This window comes from Vulpes vulpes, chromosome 12 (assembly GCF_048418805.1).
Source record: "Vulpes vulpes isolate BD-2025 chromosome 12, VulVul3, whole genome shotgun sequence".
NCBI lineage: Eukaryota > Metazoa > Chordata > Mammalia > Carnivora > Canidae > Vulpes > Vulpes vulpes.
This window is the reverse complement of record NC_132791.1, coordinates 111,910,613-111,929,480: the sequence shown is the minus strand read 5'-3', so window position 1 is coordinate 111,929,480 and position 18,868 is coordinate 111,910,613. Positions and strand designations below refer to the sequence as shown.

The 18,868-nt window shown below is 47.8% G+C and overlaps 1 protein-coding gene across 5 annotated transcripts; it reads right to left on the bottom strand.

Annotated features, from left to right (window-relative positions):
- Positions 1–439: 439 nt before the first annotated feature.
- ZNF202 (zinc finger protein 202) lies at positions 440–17,671 on the bottom strand. Of its 5 annotated transcripts, none has more exons than XM_025999008.2 (7): positions 17,192–17,297; positions 6,622–7,128; positions 5,717–5,927; positions 5,280–5,368; positions 4,047–4,176; positions 3,401–3,520; positions 440–2,872 (listed from the first exon to the last, which is right to left on the bottom strand). In XM_025999008.2, the coding sequence occupies exons 2-7, from the start codon at positions 7,021–7,023 to the stop codon at positions 1,881–1,883; spliced, it is 1,944 nt and encodes a 647-aa protein (XP_025854793.1). In that variant the 5' UTR covers positions 7,024–7,128; positions 17,192–17,297; the 3' UTR covers positions 440–1,880. The 5 variants fall into 5 exon arrangements, with proteins under 5 accessions (XP_025854793.1, XP_025854796.1, XP_025854794.1 ...); XM_025999011.2 differs by lacking the exon at positions 17,192–17,297 and adding an exon at positions 8,915–9,144 and having other exon boundaries at positions 1,666–2,872; XM_025999009.2 differs by lacking the exon at positions 17,192–17,297 and adding an exon at positions 17,520–17,671 and having other exon boundaries at positions 1,713–2,872.
- Positions 17,672–18,868: the final 1,197 nt, after the last annotated feature.

Sequence of the window (18,868 nt, the reverse complement as noted above, 5' to 3'; positions counted from 1 at the left end):
TGCACACTAGGAGTGTCTTCTGCAAACCACAGGCACAGATCTTACCTCATCATGCACCTATTCCACCTTTGGCTCTGCTGGCCATGCCATGCCATGCCTCCCCCATCCTCATGGAAAACTACTCTGTACTCCCTGGTCTCTGTATGCATGATGTTCAGAACCATCTGGAACCTGAAACCTTGGAAAGTGAACAGATAAAATGTAAAAGTCCTAGAAACCAGGGAATGTGGCTGCTGGTGTTATTTTCATTTATTCTGTGTCTATTTCCAGGACAATGGCTGACTGGTACTAAAGCTAATCTGGCCAACTGGAGTATCGTGGAGAATTGCCTCGTGGAGCTGTTAGGGTTGGGGTCTTGTTATCCTACCCATTTTCTCTGTACACACTGGCACATAATGGATTGAGAAATAGGTTAAGAAACCAGGCACAGAAGACAATCTCCCTTCTCATGCTTTAATCCCATACCCTGTGCTCCATTTATGGAGGACGCTCATCCAGTCCTTGCCACTCCCACAAGCAGAGCAGGTGAGGTTCTTAATTATTCAGCCTAATCTCCAAGGAACCTTTATCAGGCAACAGAGATCCTACTATCAGGCCATGAGATACTACTATTTAGTTCTTAATTACATAAAAATGAAATCACATAAGAAAAAGCAAACAACGCAAATACATGAAAGCCATTTACTCCTGGTAAATTCTTCAGGGTCCCAGTGCTGGGGTTCATAATTTTCCCTGATATCAAAGGACCAAGGCAGGGATGATCGGGGCTGGGTGTCAGTATAGTCTTGATGGCCTTAGCCAGCAGCAATAGCTTAAAATTTTTTTTTTTTTCCATAATTTGGTCTCAGGTGTTCTTGGTTTCTTCACGTAAATGAAGTGACCCGGTCAATCATGATTCTGTAATTATTTTAGTACCTACATGAGCTGACACTGTTCCAAAATCCCTTCACAAACCCACGCAAAGAGGGCAGGATGGGCAGGCTTGTACACATGTGGGAATGTAGATATTTTGTTATGATTTCATTATGCTTTACTGAATCCCCCAGCACCCAGCTGTTACACCTCACTTGTAGTAGAAGTGCTGGGGGCAAAACCAAGAGGCGGTAGAACAGTAGGAAGGGTGGGCATGAGTATTCTAATAGGAAAACACCCTGCATGAAGAGGGGCTTCTGACTAGGTCCTCCTTCCTAGCAGGGCCTGGCACCTGGTATTTTGGCAATGGGGAAGGGAGCAGCCTGACAAGGTCCATACGAAACAGCCTCGAGGTTTTCCCCCCATCAGGCACTTCTCCCATCTCTCCCCAGGACTGAAGGAAAGTGCATGGTGAAGAAGTGGACCAGTGAGAGATTTGTAAAGTTATCCCGTTGAGTGTGTGGTAGAGCCATCAGGTACAAATCTCCTGCCTGGAGTTCAGGGCTGTGTGCTTTAAGATTTGAGCCCAGTAAGGACAGGATCCTAGAAGCCGGTCCCGTACCAAACCTAAAGGGCTGTCCCTGGGCGACTTTATACTTGAGGCTGTGGAGCAGTCTTTAGGATATTCAACAGCCTACTTTGGGGAAAATATAATAACCACAACCTCGGAAGTCTTTTAAATCTCCTACTTCATACCCATGAGGTAGAGGCAGGAGCACTCCAGTCAAGGAAGAGCCTCCACCCAGGTTGTACTTTGGGCAAAAAAAAAAAAAAAAAAAAAAAAAAAAATCTCCTTGAGGTGTAAAAGGCTGAGAGGTTCTGCCTGGGGGATTTTATTTAGCTGTGGGAAGAGGTGATGTAGATCTGGGCAAGTCAGGGAGACTCCCCGGAAAAGGTCTTCCCAAGCTGACAAGAGCGCTTCTCCTCGCCTTCCCTGGGAGGGCTGAATGCAGAACATGGGGACCTAGCTAGGAGGTCTTTTCTGAATGGGTCCTCTGATGCCTGATTAAGTGATAGCCCCTGCTGAAACTTTTTCCACAGGTCGGGCATGTAAATGGTTTCTCGCCAGTGTGGGTTCTTTGATGCCTGACAAGGTGGTCCCTCCGACTGAAACTTTTCCCACATTCATTGCACCGGCAGGGCCTCACTGAGGCGTGTCCTCTTAGGTGCTTGGCAAATGCGGCACTGTGGTTGAAGCAACGCCCGCACTCGCTACAGACATATAGCTCCTCAGCCGCGTGTGTCTTCCGGTGTGCCAGGTAACGCCTGTGGTCACTGAAGTCCTCTCCACACTCTCCACACAGGTAGGGTTTGCCTCCAAGGTGGATTCTTTGGTGTGTTGTCAGCACAGATTTCTGGCTGAAGCTTTTGCCACAAATAGTACAGAAGAAGGGTTTTTCTCCTGTGTGTGTCCTCTGATGCCGGACAAGGTCTGAGGTCCAGCGGAAGTTTTTTCCACAATCGTCACATCTATAGGGTTTCTCAACCGGTGGAGTTCTCTCAGCCTGAGCCAAAGGGGAGGTCTTGTCCAAATTCTTCCGGTTTAGGGGAAATTTATAAGGAGTGCTCATTTTGTGAACCTTCTGGTGCCTGGCAAGATGTGAGCTCCGCGTGTAACTTTTTCCACACTCCATACATTTATAGGGTTTCTCTCCTGTGTGAGTTCTCAGGTGTCTAACAAGGTGTGAGTTACAAGTGAAACTTTTCCCACATACAGGACAGTCATGGTGTCTCCCTAACAGGGGGTGGATAGGCATGGTTTCTTGAAGATTCGATAAACTATTAACTTGAGAAATATTGGTACCAAGTCTTTCGTTAAGTCTATTTGGATCATCCTCAAAGACTATTTCCCAGTCTGGAGTCTGGTGAATTTCTGGATCTCCCAAAATTGATCTGTGTAGATCCTCCAAACTTAGATCTTCCTGCTCAAGATATTCTTCTTCATCTTCACTCCTATCTCCTATAGAGAGGATGAGAGAACAGGAGAAATTATAGAGATGATGATGCCTTCCACACAACAGCGGGATTTTAAAAGTCTTAGAAAGGCAAGACCACACAGAGAGAAGCCCATGTTTCATAACGGTAGAGGCTGGGAAAGAAGGAAATAACCAGTCAACTGAATTCTATTATGTGCCAGGCACTTTCTTATATGTTATCTCATGCTGTTGACAAGCCTTAGGGTGGACAAGGACTGTTATCCTCATTTCACAAATGTGGACACTGAGGACCAAGAGTTTAGGTGACCTGCTTAGTAGATGACTACAGCTGCATTCCCAAGTTCCCGATTATCTTCTCTCACCATTTTGCATGACATGTCCCTCACAAGAATGATGGGAGGGGAAAGAGGAGGATGAGGACAGAAGAATCTGGCATTCAGAGGGAGACAGGGGTAATGGCCAACAGGTTAGAAGAACCGATGAGAGGGGCACCCCAGAGGGAGAGGGGAAGTGCCAGCTCTGCGGGGGAAGATGCCTTTTGTATTCCTCACCTGTGTAGGTAAAACTCAGGATTTCGGGCTCTTGAGGCTCTTGAGGCTCTGGGATATCTGGGACCAAAGGCTCTTCCTCTCTAACGTGGGAGATCTCATCTAGTCTGGGGATTGGAAATGCTGCTCAAGAGAGGGAAAGCGGGACATTATGATTGGTTCAGCAATTCCCTGAGTTAAGAGCAGATCTTTGCTGTCGGGTAGACTGTAGAGAACAAATGGACAGCCTGGTCAGTGGATCAAATCTGGTCTTTTTAGCTCGAGCACCTCTCACCAAATCCTGCATATTTCTTGCCCTTCGTCTGTAACTCAATAATCAAGGACTGCTAATACTCCCTCTTTTCCCATATTCAAGCAAGCAGATCATCCTCAACTTCTATTGCTTGTTTCAAAACTCACATGCTACCTCAAATATACTAAAGCTGTAACATAACTTCACTTTATTAGAAGTTTCCAACCACTTTCTAGGCATCTCTTCCCTTTAACTTGGAAGGATATTGTCTTCCTTAGCTAATCCTTCAATCTCACTGGTGGGGCAGGCATAAAAGAAGCGTGGTGCATACAGTCTAAGGTCTAAGACCCCTACAATTTCCAATAGGAGAAAGACCTCTGGGCTCAGAACACTCTAGAAACACTTGAAATTCCTTACACAAAGAGACCACAATTCCACAGTCTTCTTCCAAGACATATTCTCCATAGAACTCTTTCTGTGCTGGATCCAGATCGCTCCACTGGTCCTGGGAGAAGCACACAGCCACGTCCTTGAAAGTTACCAATCCCTGAAACGACACAGACTTCAGTTGTAACAGGATGCTTCCTGAAGCTCCTAGTTCATTCATGGAATGAAGGTTATTCCAGAAGACAAAAGGAGCACACACAGGACCCTGGGGGCCTTTTGGGAAACCTGCTGCACCCTTGGCTACTGCTCCCCGACTTCCTACTTTTCCATTTCCAACTTCCTCCTCTGGATCCCTCAGTTCCACTGCTTTCTCTCAGGGCCAGCCTCTGCTCTTCTTCTTGAGCATATTGGTTAAAATATATAAGAAAAGTCTTAAAAGTCCTCATTAACTCCCTATTTGATGCTTTGATGCCACCTACATTTGTGCAAAAATTCACCTTTTCTGGAGAGCTCTCCCTAACTGACCTCCAGCCACCCCCGTCACCTACGGGGTTGGCACAGCACACACAGGCCCTTCTGCCATAGTGAGACTACAACCCAAAACCACAGATGTGTTCTATTCCTTTCCTCTCCAGTATGTTTAGTGTTGGGGCCCTCACCATGGTGAGAGCTTCCTACGTGGCAAGGCCTGAGTGCAGTCCCTGCCAGTGGACACCACACAGTTCCAGAAGTCATTTCTGCAGCAGACAGCCATTCTTACAAATGACTATCAAGTTCACTACTATAAAACAAAAACAAGCCCTCATTCGGCAACTTCTGGGTTATAGTCCAGTGTCGTAGAAGAACCCCTTTGGGCAACTGCGTGGCTCAGCAGTTGAGCGTCTGCCTTTGGCTCAGGTCGTGATCCCTGGGCCCTGAAGTCCCACATCGGGCTCCCTGCAGGGAGCCTGCTTCTCCCTCTGCCTATGTCTCTGCCTCTGTCTCTCTCAGGAATAAATAAAAATAAACATATAAATAAAAGAATCCCATTTTGTTAGTTCTCCTTCTCTGGGCAGGGGCAAATAGAGGCTCCGGAGCCTGCAGATCCAACTGAGACTGTTGTAATTCCTCCCATTGGATGCAGACACGTCTAGAACTGAGAACCTAAGTTGGCAAAAGCAGAGTAGAAATTTGTGTCCTGTCCGACCTGTTCAGTGTAGAGCTAATGCCTGGTGGTTCTTCAAATTCTCTGCGGCACAGACATGGACAGAAACTAGGGCACACCTGTGAAAGAGCTGTAAGAAGGGCAACCATCTCTGGGTTTCCGGCATTCCTCTCTTCAGTAAGGTCTGGGTCCTGGGACACTGGAACCTCTATGAAGAAAAGGCGGCAGAGATGAGTGACGTGCAGCGCACCCCTGTAACTGGCAAACAGCTCCCATCCTCTTTGGTAGGAATCAAGAAACTGGTCTAAAGGCAGCTCAAATCATCCCAATGTTACCATCTGGAACTCTACTTAAATGCCAAGAGGACACCCAAGGATTGGTTGGTTCCTTAAGCTTGGTCCAGTTTCTGGGGGAACTCTAGCTACTATTGTCTCAACACCCTGAATTCTATGATTTATTCCCACTCTGCTCCACCTAGCCTTCTTCATAGGTGGGAAACATCCCCATTCCCACACTCTGCCTGCCACAATGCCCCCTTTCTGTTGAGGCTTCCCACCGCTCTCCCGCAGAGGCTGGAACTCCAATTCATGGCATAGGCTCTGCTCTTCTGGTGGCCTCAGATCTGGGCTCTGGATGGTCTCCTCACGGGACGCCTCAGGAGGCAAGGTATGCACAGGGTTCTGCAGCTCGCAAGGTGACTCGGGGTCTGCTCCTGGATGTATGGTCTCCTCCGACAGGACCTCCTGGCCATGAACATGGACAGTCACCTGGGAATAATTCCAATTTCCAGTCAGCATGGAGTCAAGAGGAAAGTCTCAGTTGACAACAGGGCTTATTTTAGGGAAAGCTGCCAACAGAAACACTCTCAGAGGATCCCAGGAGAGGATGGGAGTCTCTGGTTCCATGGAGGCATGCAAGAATTGTTGAAGGTTCTCCTCATTAGGACAAGGTAGGGACGTTTAGATGCTTCACGGCTTCCTCACTCCCCTCAGCTACTCCTATCACCCATGGCTCTGAGATACCGGTCCTTCCCATCTCCACCTCTCCCACCTGTAGCTCTCCTTGTGGTTTGCTTCCCTGTCATATTGTCCTGGGAGGGGGATCTGTGCCCAAGAGTCTAGAACCTTTGAGGAAGTCACAAATTTGGCCTCTCCAGGAACTGGAGGTTCGATAGCCAAAGAAAGGAAAACCAAGGCCATATGACCCTGGAGTGCTAAGGGCCCTAAGATGGTCCTTGGCAGGTGTTTAAAAAACCAGAAAGTCACACTCACTCACTCACACACACAGACACACACACACACACACATCCCTGCCCCTAATGGATCTAGGGGCAACCCAAGAGCAGAGCCACTTAGTTTTAAAGGGTAAATGATGGGGACTCTGTATGCTCTACCCCCAAATCCATCCTTCCAGCAAATAGTCCCCCTCCACGTCACACAGATCAGGACTCCCCCTCCTCACCCACCGCCTTGGTCTCCTGGGTTGTTTCTGCAAACCCTCCACCAGCGTCACTGCCTCCTCGCCACTCTCTGGCCGTTGGCCCCGCACCCAGCTCTGCAGTTCTCCAGGCAAGACAGTAAGGAATTGTTCCAGCACGAGCAGCTCTAGGATCTGCTCCTTTGTCCGTCTTTCTGGCCTCAGCCACTGATGACAAAGTTCTCGCAGTCGAATGAGAGCTTCTCGGGGGCTTGATGCTTCCTGGTAGCGAAAGCGCCGGAAGTTCTGGTGTGAGGTCTCAAGCACAGGGTCATCTCTCTGTAAGACAGACTCTGGCCTACAGGTGAAATCATCTTCCAATTTCACCATCAGAATTCCCTCTTCTTCCCAAAGATCCTGGTCCTCTGGTTCCAAGGCTGTAGCCATTGTTTGGCTCTGGGCGGGGGGAGGGGTCTCACACCATCTAGAACTCACACTGTCATTACCCCCCAGTCTCAGCCTGGGCACCTCAAGGAGTTTCTCCCAAGGGACCTGGGGCAGAGAAGTAGAGACAAACAACAGTATAAGCAGGAGGTTATGCACAGGGATGACAATTCTGAGTTCTCCTAAACCCACACACGTAACACTTCCTCACATTATTAAATCCCCTGTTCCTGATCTCCGCAACCATCAGCTATAAATAAATTTGGTTGAAATATGATGATCTAGGCCTCATCCTGGATGAGGTTTCCTAGGCTGGGTTCACACCCCCTAGAGAAACAGAAAAAAACTTCATCTCTACTTCATGAACACTGTCAATCTGCAAGGAAAATGGTGAGGACAAAGGACACCGTTCATCGCCTGCTGGAACACGTGGTACTGACCACCACCTGTGTCACACACGTGTTTACATACACAGCAGGATGTGTGTTCTGAGAAGACACACATCAGTCAGGCTGAAACAGATGGGGAAGCCTTTATGAAAGTTCATTTCAAATTGAGCCACACTCAATTTAACTCTTCTGTAAAATGGGAACTCTCAGAGATTTGAGGGGGAGCTTGTACGAGGTAAGAGTGAGGAAAGCCCCTTACACGGTTGCTGGTACACAGGCGATCTCCTGCTCATTAAGACATCTTAAAGGGAAGACCTCCAGATCCTAAACCCAAGTGTTCAAAATTGAATTCAGGATGCTGACTCCCAAATCCACCCCTCTTCCTGGGATCCTGTCTTGGCTGAGATCATCATTTGCTAAGTAAACACTCAACTCTGTAATCTTTGGACTGATTCTTCCCCATTGCTTACAGCTCATTAAACCAATTCTACCTCTTAAGCCTCTAAATCTGTTTCCTCCTCCTTTGCCACAGACTGCTTTAGTTTGGGCCCTCAGCTCTTGCCTGGGCTACTGCCATAACTTCCTAACTGGGGTCCCTGCAGGACTCAACCATGAGTGCAAGGCAGCATAATTATGGTGGGGTTTTTGCAAAATAACTATCATTCAACACTATTCTGGTTCCTTGGGATTTGGTCAACGGAGGCAACTGTGTCTTTAGAAATGCTAGGTGGGGATCCCTGGGTGGCGCAGCGGTTTGGCGCCTGCCTTTGGCCCAGGGCGCGATCCTGGAGACCCGGGCTCGAATCCCACATCGGGCTCCCTGTGCATGGAGCCTGCTTCTCCCTCTGCCTATGTCTCTGCCTCTCTCTCTCTCTCTGTGACTATCATAAATAAATAAAGATTAAAAAAAATGTTTAAAAAAAAAAGCTCAACCCCTTAAAAAATAATAAATAAATAAATAAATAAATAAATAAATAAATAAATAAATAAGAAAGCTGAGCCCCCGAGCTTGTCATTTAAAAAAAAAAATAAAAAAAAAAAAAAAGAAATGCTAGGTGTGGTTCTGATGTGTGTGATGAGAAGCACCCAAGCTGTGTAAGGCAGGAGTGAGAGTCCTGGTGTCAGACTGCCAGGGTTTAATTTTGGGCTGTGCTATTTCATAGATGTGAGGCCAAAGTTAAGTTTCTATGCCCCCTTGCCTGTTTGCCCATTTATGGCTTGGAGGTAAGAACAGTATCCATATAATAGCAGGACTATGAGGATTAAACATGTCACTATCAGTACCGTGCTTAGAAGAGCAATGGCAACCCAATGTTAACTATTATCTAAATTACAGTCACAACTGCACCATTCAACATTTAAAAATACTCTGTTAGTAAGATCAGCTATAAAATCCTTGGCATGGTACATGAACCGCCTCACAATCGCCCCTCAGCTGATTTTTCAAGACCCATATCCCACCCTTTGCTGTGTTATCAACGAGCTAGAAGGGGTACGTTGCTGACCTTCCAACCAAAAGGGGGTGTCTTTTCACGTCACCATGCCTGTAGGAAGGCTGTTCCTTTTAAATGCAACATTCACACCCCCCAACCTCCAATGCCGCATGGTGTGTTCCATTTCTTAACATGTCCCCTCTTCTTCACTCCCATGATTTACACTGTAGGTCTTTATCAGTTCTTGTCGGGATTACTCCAACCGCCTCCAATCGTGAGCTACCTGCCTCCAGGTTTGTTCCCTGCAAGTTACCAATGACAGTATCACAAGAGTGACCAGCACTCTGGGCAAATGGAATCATGTCCCTCGCCTATTTAAGATCTTCAACTGTTCCTCCTTGTCTTAGAAGTGAAAAGCAAACTCTTACGTATTATATATTAGGCCGACTTTCATCTTGTTACTCCTTTCACCTTCTCTTCAACCCTTTCAAACACACACACACACACACACACACACACAGTGTGTGCATGGGAAGAACATACAAGCCCTATGCCATTTTGCTTTACAGCATGTTGTTCTTTCTGATTCTTTACCCTTCATTAGGTCAAACTTTACTTATAAGGCAGCTCTGACTTCAGGTCTCTCAGATGTTTTGATTCCATTCCCCCTACCCGTAAAATGGTTAGAAATCAATGTAGAATCACTTCTACAGCAACCTGGGCACGCCTCTCTCACAATATCTGGGGTATTGATACTGTGATACCACAGATCCACAGTTTCTCATTCCTGAGAAACTCCTTAAAGTTAGGAGCTTCAAGTTAGGTTTTCGATCAATCTCCACCAAATATAATAAAGTGCCTACTAAGTGAATTTAAAAGAATAAACCTCCACTTTAAAATTTTCTTCCTGCTTTTTATCAGGGAAGAGCCCACCTTTCCCTCCACTGTTTGTACTTCTTTTTAAATTCACAGGTCTTGTTAATTCCTCCAAGTGTCTTTCAAATTCATCCATCTCATCTCTACTGCTATTCCCCTTGTTGAGTCATTACGAACCACTGAAAGGTAGTAACAGGACCCTTTGAGAACAGGACCATCCCCTATACCACACCGGCCTTAACAGGCACTTGCATGTTGAATGAATGACTTGGTTCAAGTTTCACCCCTGCTCTTCCGGGTCCTGCCTTCTCTAGAGCACTCTCTACATTCAACCTGAGGGATTCTTCGTTTCTCTGTCTTTTTGGGCTTCATTACAAGTCTAAGATGCACATTCAAGGTTAACAATTCACCCTTAAGAGCTGGGTCTAATGTGATGCTGCCCATCAAACTGACTGTAATTTCAATGACCCTATTATTGATCTTATCATCTCTATCTCAAATGGCTCTTCATTCATTTATGCTCTTATTTCTCTTCCTTCCAGGACCCTCAAATATCCACTACATTCTTTCATAGTCTGCTTTAAAGAGTTCTCTAATTTTCTAGATCTTTATGTGGTAATTTCCCTACCTATTGAATCTGCTGTCCCTACCTCACGATGGTCTGTTTTCTACACGGTTTGTAGTTTTTAACATTTTATGTCCACCTTCAGTGAGACTTTTTTTTTGGGGGGGGGGGAGTCCTGAGAGAAGATGGAATCAGTAAGTCTTTTGGTTTAATGAAGGGATCTCAATTATCTTCAAAGTCTGAGAACCCATGCCCAGGGAAGCAGACTAGAAGCTTTCCTTGTTTACACATAGCACTGGCTACCAGAGATTATCTACTATGGAGTTTATAAAAGTTCTGCATTGACAGAAGCATTTCTGCTCTCATGAAAGCATTTCTGCTCTCATTGGGCTTTGCTCTCTAAAGAAAAATGAACCTGCCATTTCTAAATCATCTTCAGAAATAATGAATTGAGGTTTCCATTGCTTGTTTTGGATTTACTTTGGCAGCTTAGGAAGAGATGATGGCAAATAGATCAGCAATAGTGAGATGGAGGGCAGAAGAGGAGTCCCCAGTGGGGCGAGAGATGGGAAGGAATGGGAGGCAGGTGGTGCCATGGACAGAACACTGGATTAGGTATCCAAAGATGTGGGTCCCAGCCCCACATCCTTAAGTAACTGGAGCAGCTCTAAGGCTTCCATGAGATAACACATACAAGAGCCCTTGTAAAGGGGAAAGCCCTCTCCCAACTCACAGGATTAGATGAACTCTGTGAGCTTATGAACTAAAATGAGCTGTGTGAATGTCAAGTGTATTAGAAAGAGAAAACGGACATTGTTTTATTCTACAGTTTGTGGGATATGGTACACTGTAAATTCACCTTGCAATCTGTTGCCCTAGCTATTCTAATACCTTCCCTCAATGTCTGTCTTGGAAGGGTTCCATAATGACAGATAAAAACTGAAGAGGACTATATACAGACTGAAGCCAGGCCAGGAAGGGCATAGGACTTGGTTCCAGAAAGCTCTGAAACAAGGTCTACAGATAGGCTTCATGAGCCTAGGGCTGGGTGAGCTCCATGACCTAGTCTCTTGAGTGTGTTTCTAGGCTGTATGAAGCAGGACTGGGGAGATGTGGAAAAGACAAGGGCCTTCTCTAGTCTTTGGTCCAGTTACCTCTGCCCCTTATCTGAATGTGTCACATGCCAGTGAAAGCGGTAACTCCATTCCATTGACAAGAACAGAAAACTGCACGCAATGAAAGGATATCTGGTTCCCTACCTTAAAGTCTTATTACTTGCAAAGAGCTTTCTGAACCCTGAATGACGACAAGTTTTGTGGTCATAGAGTGTCTACACAATAGAGAGACAGTGATCGATTTACTGGCAAATAATCTTCAGTAGTAACCAGAGAGGTTCAAATGATAACATTTAGCAAATACCTATTTCCCTTCCTGTCTCCCATTCTATTTTTTACCCTAATGCTGGCCCATAACCTGGAAATCTGGATACGTCTGTACTCTGGAGCCAATCAGACCTTCCAAATAGTCCTCTTATTGTTCTAGACTAGAAATCGCCTAATAAAAACTGTTAACTGCCCTGTTCTAATGTTATATTTTTTTCTTAGAGAGGGAGGGAGGGAGAGAGAGTGAATGGTGAGGGCTAAAGGGGGAGGAACAGAGAGACTCTTAAGCAGGCTTTACACTCAGCATGGAGCCCAGTGTGGTGTTCCATCTCATAATCCTGACATCATGACCTGAGATGAAATTGACAGTTGGACACTTAACTGACTGAGCCACCTAGGCACCCTGCTGTATTCTTCTTTAAAAGGAAAAATTATCTGGGGACGCCTGGGTAGCTCAGTGGTTGAGCCTCTGCCTTTGGCTCAGGTTGTGATCCTGGGGTTCTGGGATTGAGTACTCCACTGGGCTCCCCGCAGGGATCCTGCTTCTCCCTCTGCCTGTGTCTCTGTCTCTCTGTGTGTCTCTCATGAATAAATAAATAAAATATTAAAAAAAAAAATAAAGATTATCTAGTATGATCCTTCTACCAGAAAAATGATCTTTTATGGTTAATTATCCTGTATACAAATGTTTATCCATGCTTTCCACATAATGGTCTGGGGCTTTGGAACCTTGGGTTTGGATCCATTTCCTGATTTACTGGCTACGTGACACTTTCTAAGTCTTGGTCTCGTTTTCAAAATGTGGCTATACTACGAATTTCCCATGGTTGTTTTAAGGAGTGAATGAAGTAATGTATAAAATTACTGCAGCTTAGAGACTGGTAGAGTAAGTAGATGCTCAATATATTTTGTTCTCTTCCTTCAAATTGCTTTAAATCCTTTTGGGAAGAAGGAAAGATTTAAACAATAAACAAGCAAACAGTCCTTTATTTCATTGTCATTCCAAAAAAATTTAAATGCACAGGAAAAATCTTGGTCTGTTTCCTGTTATATCAAAAGCAAAGTATTAAAGTGAAAGAAGAGTCCTTGCTTTGAAGGACTTATCAGCTAAAATTAAACAAGACTCTTGGAATACAGATAGGATGGAACCTTAGAGCTAGGTTCTCTTGTCCAAGGCCATACCAACAGTGCTTCTACTTACCAATGTCACAGTGCTGTCTCCTCTCTCTACCTGGGAAGAGGCAATCTGGGGCAAGCCCAGTTAGTACAGCTACTAAATCCCTTGGAAACTTAACCCAGAAGGCCAGAGAAATGAAAGAGAATGCATTCACTGACTTTTGGTCTTCTAACACATCATGATCAGCATGCTTCAAACCATATTTAAAAACTGTTTCTCTAAAGTATTTTTGCCATTTACATGGTTCCTTCATTAGCTTCAGCATAAAATATCTGGGTGACAAGGGGAGGAGTGGCTCAAAGCTTATTACAATGGGTTTTAAAGAAACAGAGTAAGTTGGAGTGAAGGGGAAGACAGGAAGAAACAAACAGGCCAAATAAGTAGTGGCAGTGGGTGGTACAAGAAATCAGTGGGAGCTAAGACACGAGTATCTTTTGCCCTGAAATTCTGTAGTCTTTGTGGTTAGGACCAAGGTATAAGGGTATAAAAACGTGATTGAGTAAATATAAACACAAATTCTGTGAAATAAAGCTATAAAAACAGTAGCAATTCACTTTATTTTTAATGAAAATCTTTTCTATACGTGTGGACCACAGGCCCAGAAGGCCATGTTGGACTGCTGGCACTTCTGCCTTTGGAGGCACGCAATCTGAGCTCTACCTCAAGATGTACCACCTTGGAAATGGAAATGATTCTCCACTTAAAGGCAGAGAGCTGGACCATCTTTTGAGAAACCATCCTGCTTTGTAATGGTGATAAGAGGGACTTGGACAGGAACAAGGATGTATGGCTTCTTTATTGAATAGCTGGGCCATAATGTATTAGCCTAAAATGGTGAAAAGGATTTATTCAAGAGTTTAGATGGGCTAGTAGCCAAAGACAGATTCTAAGAGTCCAGAATTGAGTATCTGGCCATCCAGATGATACTGGTTAACCTCCAACACGAAACTAGGCTTTCTAACCTTAACGGTTACCTAGAGGTGGTTAATGCCTTAAATAAAGCAGGTCAATCTACAGGCCTCAGTTTAAAATAGAACATCACAAATTAATCTGAAATGGGAAAAGGGCACTCATCAAAACTGATACCCATCCTGATGAGGGTGTCAGCTTCCATGTTGCAGCCAGAGTTAAACTAGCTGTACCTAATTCATTACTACAATAAACACGGTCAATGCCAATCACATGGACGGTTAGAGGAACCATTATTTAATGACAAATAACAGGAAAATATATCTTGTAACTAGAGCCTGGCCCGAGGAGTAAATATGGGTAATTCAGAACAGTCAATTCAAGAGTCTTATATTATGGTTTTAGTTTTAAAACTGCTATTGTCGGGCAGCCCGGGTGGCTCAGCGGTTTAGCGCTGCCTTCGGTTCAGGGCATGATCCCGGAGACTAGGGATGGAGTCCAGCGTCGGGCTCCCTGCATGGAGTCTGCTTCTCCCTCTGCCTGTGTCTCTGCCTCTCTTTCTTTCTGTGTCTCTCATGAATAAATAAATTAAACATTTTTTTAAAAATTAAAAAAAAAATAAAGCTCCTATTGTCAAAATACTATTTGCTGTATATCTAGATGACTTCCCTCTGGCATTGCCTGAGGCTCCCTCACTTATGATATAAGATGATAAAAGATGGGACCCATGCCCGCTGGGCCACAGGAATCAGAAGAGTAGCAGGTTTCCACTGCAGATTAAACCATGGTCCAAATAGGAGAAGTCATCCCAGGATGTCAAGGATCTCTTTATACATTGTTATATTCTGAGTGCCTAAAACTTTGTCAGATGCTTGGTAGAAAAGGTGCTCAGTAAATACATAGGTGTTGAATTTTACCTATTTCTCTTACTCCAACTTGGATACAGATGCACTAAAATTCAAAATCAGTAGGTGCCAGGGCTTTGGTAATAAACCACTCACAGGGTCAGTTTTAGGAATCTGGCATTGGCATTTATCCCAATCCACTGGGGGAATTAAGTTGGCATAGCCATACACTGCTTGACAATGTGGCACAGAACTTCTTCAAAGGGAAAAGAGAACAGGGGATGGGGTTACTCATTCTACAAATATCTACTGAGTATTGATTGTGTGTCCCACACAATTCAGGGTGCTGGGCAGAGACAAGAAGGAGAAAAGCCCTGGCTCAGACCTTAAAGAATGTAAAAAGTAGTTAAGAAACAGCAGGGACTTTAGCATACTACCATCTGCAGTAAAAAACTAGATACAGATATAAGCTATATGGTCAAAAATGGAAGCTCCTATTGAGAGAATTAAGAAAATCCAGGGAAAAACTCATCAATATTTCATCTTCCATTTGGCCTAAGATCACTAGCATTTGGAGGGTTTCTTTCTTTTTAAAGTAGACTTTCTTAACTTTAAAAACGAAAGAACTCAGACCTAAGTGGTTAAATTATCCACACGAGATCATATTACTAGTTTCTAACGCAGAAGTGCACACACAGTTCTTTTGATCCCCCAAACCACTGCACTGTTTATGTGAAGGAGATTGGCCAAAGGCAGTGGTTCTCTGTGTGAGAAACCTAAACCAGCAGCACGAGCACCTAAAGACTTGTCAGAAATGTGCAAATTTTCAAGCCCGGGCCCAGGCCTATTATCAGAAAATCTGGGGATGGCCCCAGCAATCTGCTCGACAAGCTCTCCCTTCAGGTGCTCGAGATGCACGGGTGAGTTTGAGAGCCAGTACCTAAGGCAAAGGAAGTAAACCTGAGGTTCAAGCAGAAAGCATCCAACTTTTCCAGGGCTGGCCAAATTTACAGGAGGGTTTGCAAGAGTCAAAAGAGTCTAGGACTGTTGTTTCATGCCTGTGCCAAATTAACCGGAAAACAATGTAAACCTGTAACTTACCTCATCTGTATAGTTTGTAATGCCCAAGAGTCCCTCACATCGTGTAGTAAACCTTGCTGTGCCCTTGAAATGACTGTCTACTGCAATATAGTACTTAAAAGAGTGCAAAAAGGGGTACAGCTGGAGGAGAAAGGGGGAAAGATTATGAATCCCAGGTATTTGGTCCTAAGAGGAAAAATCCCCTCCCTCCCTACCTCCCACCCTGCCCACCCACTTAGACTAGAAGGTATCAGCAGAAAGTTACCCAAGACACAGGGCCACAAACCCTAACTGCTTGGTGGTCACCTACTTCCCACCAACTTGCCTCCTGATGGCTTTCTCACCACCCTTCTTTAGGGGCTTTCTGGACCAAGCCCGTGGGGCAACTTGGAAGAGAAGCTGGGAGGAGGGAAGGGGAGCTGGGAGGGCGGGGGGAGCTCCACTACTAGCGGAGGAGGAGGAAGGCTGCCCTGGGTGTCCCTGGGTGTCCCCTGCCCTGTGCACGGAGAGAGCAAGCAACAGTTCTAACCCTCAACACCCCCCCACACCCCCACCCCAAGCCGGAGCCTGGATGCGGCGGCAACGCTGTCCAGGACCCAGGCGGCCAAACCCCGGCTAGGCCTGGGAGCCTGCCCTTTGGGTGGTCAGCCCAGGGCACCCGGGCAGAGGCAGCGCGGAGGTCACGGCGCCTGGGACACGACACTCTCCGATGGCCAGGAAAATAAAAATCGGGCTGACACCCGAGAGAACGCAGAAAGCACATCCGTGGCATACCAACTAACAAACTTTTGGTCCCAAGCAGGCGAGCCGCCGAGGCCCCGTGCACTCCTGCGGTGGGTACGGGTGGTGTCGGGGCAGTGCCCAAACTGGGTGTTGAGGGGTTGGGGCGGGGGAGGGAGATGCAGGTGGAGACAGAAGCTGGTAGCCTCAGGGGAAGCGAGGGGTCGGTCACAGGGCAGCTGAGAAGCCACAGGCCAGGCGGTGTCCGAGGCGGTAAGACCGCGGCGGAGTGTGTTGGGGGGGCGGGGGGGGTGATGGTAAGTGATGGGGGTGGCCGGGGCCGGGAGGGCCGGGGGGCGGGGCGCAGGGGGGTGCTCCTCGACAGTCTGGAAGGCGGGGTGAGGAAGGGCTGGGGGGGTAAAGGGGCCCAGAGCACCCCCCTCGGTGCCGGGGGGCCGGCAGGCGCTGCAGCCGCGGGAGGGACGAACCGGCGGCGTCTCCGCAGGCCTCGGGAGGGGGCGGGGGGCGGAGGGCGGAGGGCGGTGGCCGCACCGAGGAGAGCCCCGAGCGCCCCCCGCGTCCCCGAGGCCCGAGCCCCGGCCGCTGCAGCCTCGGGGACCGCCACGCCCCGGGCCCCTCACCACCCCGCAGCCGCCCCTGCTCCGCGGCAGCGCGATGTCCCCAGGCTCCGGGGGGCGGGGTCTCAGCCTCCCCCCCCCCACCCGCCCTTCCCCGCCCTGCCCGGCTCTGCGCGATCCGGCCCGGCCCGGCCCGGCCCAGCCCCTCAGCACTCACGGCTCCGACAGCTCCGGCGGCTCCTCCCCTGCCCCGGCTTCTCCCCCACCCACTCCCGGCCGAAGCAGCGCCGCCGGATCCGAGCCGCGCGGGGCCTGGCGGGTCGGAACACGTGGGGCCTTTGCGCCCGGAACCGGAAGCTGCGCTTCGCCCCGCCTCCTCGCGGCGCTGGGGCCCTTCTAGGCGCCAGGAGGTTTGGTCTCTCGGTGCGCCCGGCGCGGGTGGAGGACTGCGAGCTCCGCGGGGACCCGGGCGGGGAGCCTGGGGCCCGGCCGCTTCCGCCCGCCGCTCCTGCGGCTCTGGGCCTCCTGTGTCTGCATTTACATACCCGCTCCTCCGCGTCGGATCTTTGCTTTGATTGTTGACATCTGTACCTCTGCTTGTTTTTCTTGGTTGTCCGTGAAGCGCGGTAGCAAGGAGAGCAGTTGGGCTTTGGCTCTTGCCTTCGCCAGCAGCTCTGTGGCCGCGGGCGAACCCCTCCACCCCGCCACCCCTCCACCCCTCCACCCCTCCACCCCACCACCCCACCAACCCCGCCCCCCTCCACCCCACCACCCATCAACCCCATCCCCCTCCATCCCACCACCCCATCAGCCCCGCCCCCCCCACCCCACCACCCCATCAGCCCCGCCCCCCCTCCACCCCACCACCCCATCAGCCCCGCCCCCCCTCCACTCCGCCACCCCATCAACCCCGCCCCCCGCCACCCCATCAACCCCGCCCCCCTCCACCCCGCCACCCCGCCACCCCTCCATCCCACCACCCCATCAAACCCGCCCCCCTCCACCCCGCCACCCCACCATCCCACCACCCCATCAACCACCCCACCACCCCGCCACTCCACCACCCCTCCTCCCCTCCACCCCTCCGAAGTTCAGTGTCCAGCGGCTTAAAATGGGTGTTGGAGGGCGCCTGGGTGGCTCAGTCAGTTGAGCATCTGCCTTTGGCTCAGGGCGTGATCCCGGGGTCCTGGGATCGACTTCCACATCGGGCTCCCTGCATGGAGCCTGCTTCTCCCTCTGCCTGTGTCTCTGCCTGGCTCTGTGTCTCTCATGAATGAATGAATGAATGAATGAATGAATAAATAAATACTTTAATAAATAAAACGGGTGTCATGATTCCTTTGCTCAGAGAGCTAAGGGGTATATTGCATGTGAACTCTTGCAATGTTGTAGAAGCTCAGTAAGAGAGCCCTTATAGTATCCTGTTCTCTTCTGTTTTCCTTGGGGTGTGTCTTTGTGTTTCCTCAAGACTGACTTCTCTGATCTCATTTGTTCAGTTGTGTCTTGGTCAGTGACATTTCTACCTGTATCAGCTATTTCTCTTTTTGCTCCCCCTGCCTCTGTCCCTCAAGCCCCGGAACTCACTACTGTCCATGTGCCATGGGAAGGCCTTCTCTCCCCCCAGCTATGTCTTACACCTTTCATTTTTGTGGGACACGTTGCTGGGACCAGTCTATTGTGTTTGAAGTATTCATTACTTTTGGTGGAGGGACAGGAATACATGGTTGGTGAAGACCTACTATGTGCCAGGTGTTCTCATTATAGATTTTATTTAATATTTTTAAATGTTAAGTTCATAAATGATGCATAAATGTTTTTTTGTAAACATTTCAAACACTGCATATAAAGTTAATGACCTTTTACTACTCCTGGCTTCCTCATCTCTCTCACCAAA

What these genes read in the sequence shown, in the direction of transcription:
- ZNF202 (XM_025999009.2), bottom strand. Translation starts at nt 7,023, where the DNA reads ATGGCTACAGCCTTGGAACCAGAGGACCAGGATCTTTGGGAAGAAGAG. An exon ending in CCAGCCTCTGCGGGAGAGCG is followed by an intron (nt 5,369 to 5,716) that starts GTGGGAAGCCTC and finishes TTTTCTTCATAG; the next exon opens with AGGTTCCAGTGTCCCAGGAC. An exon ending in TTCTTACAGCTCTTTCACAG is followed by an intron (nt 4,177 to 5,279) that starts GTGTGCCCTAGT and finishes GTGTCGTTTCAG; the next exon opens with GGATTGGTAACTTTCAAGGA.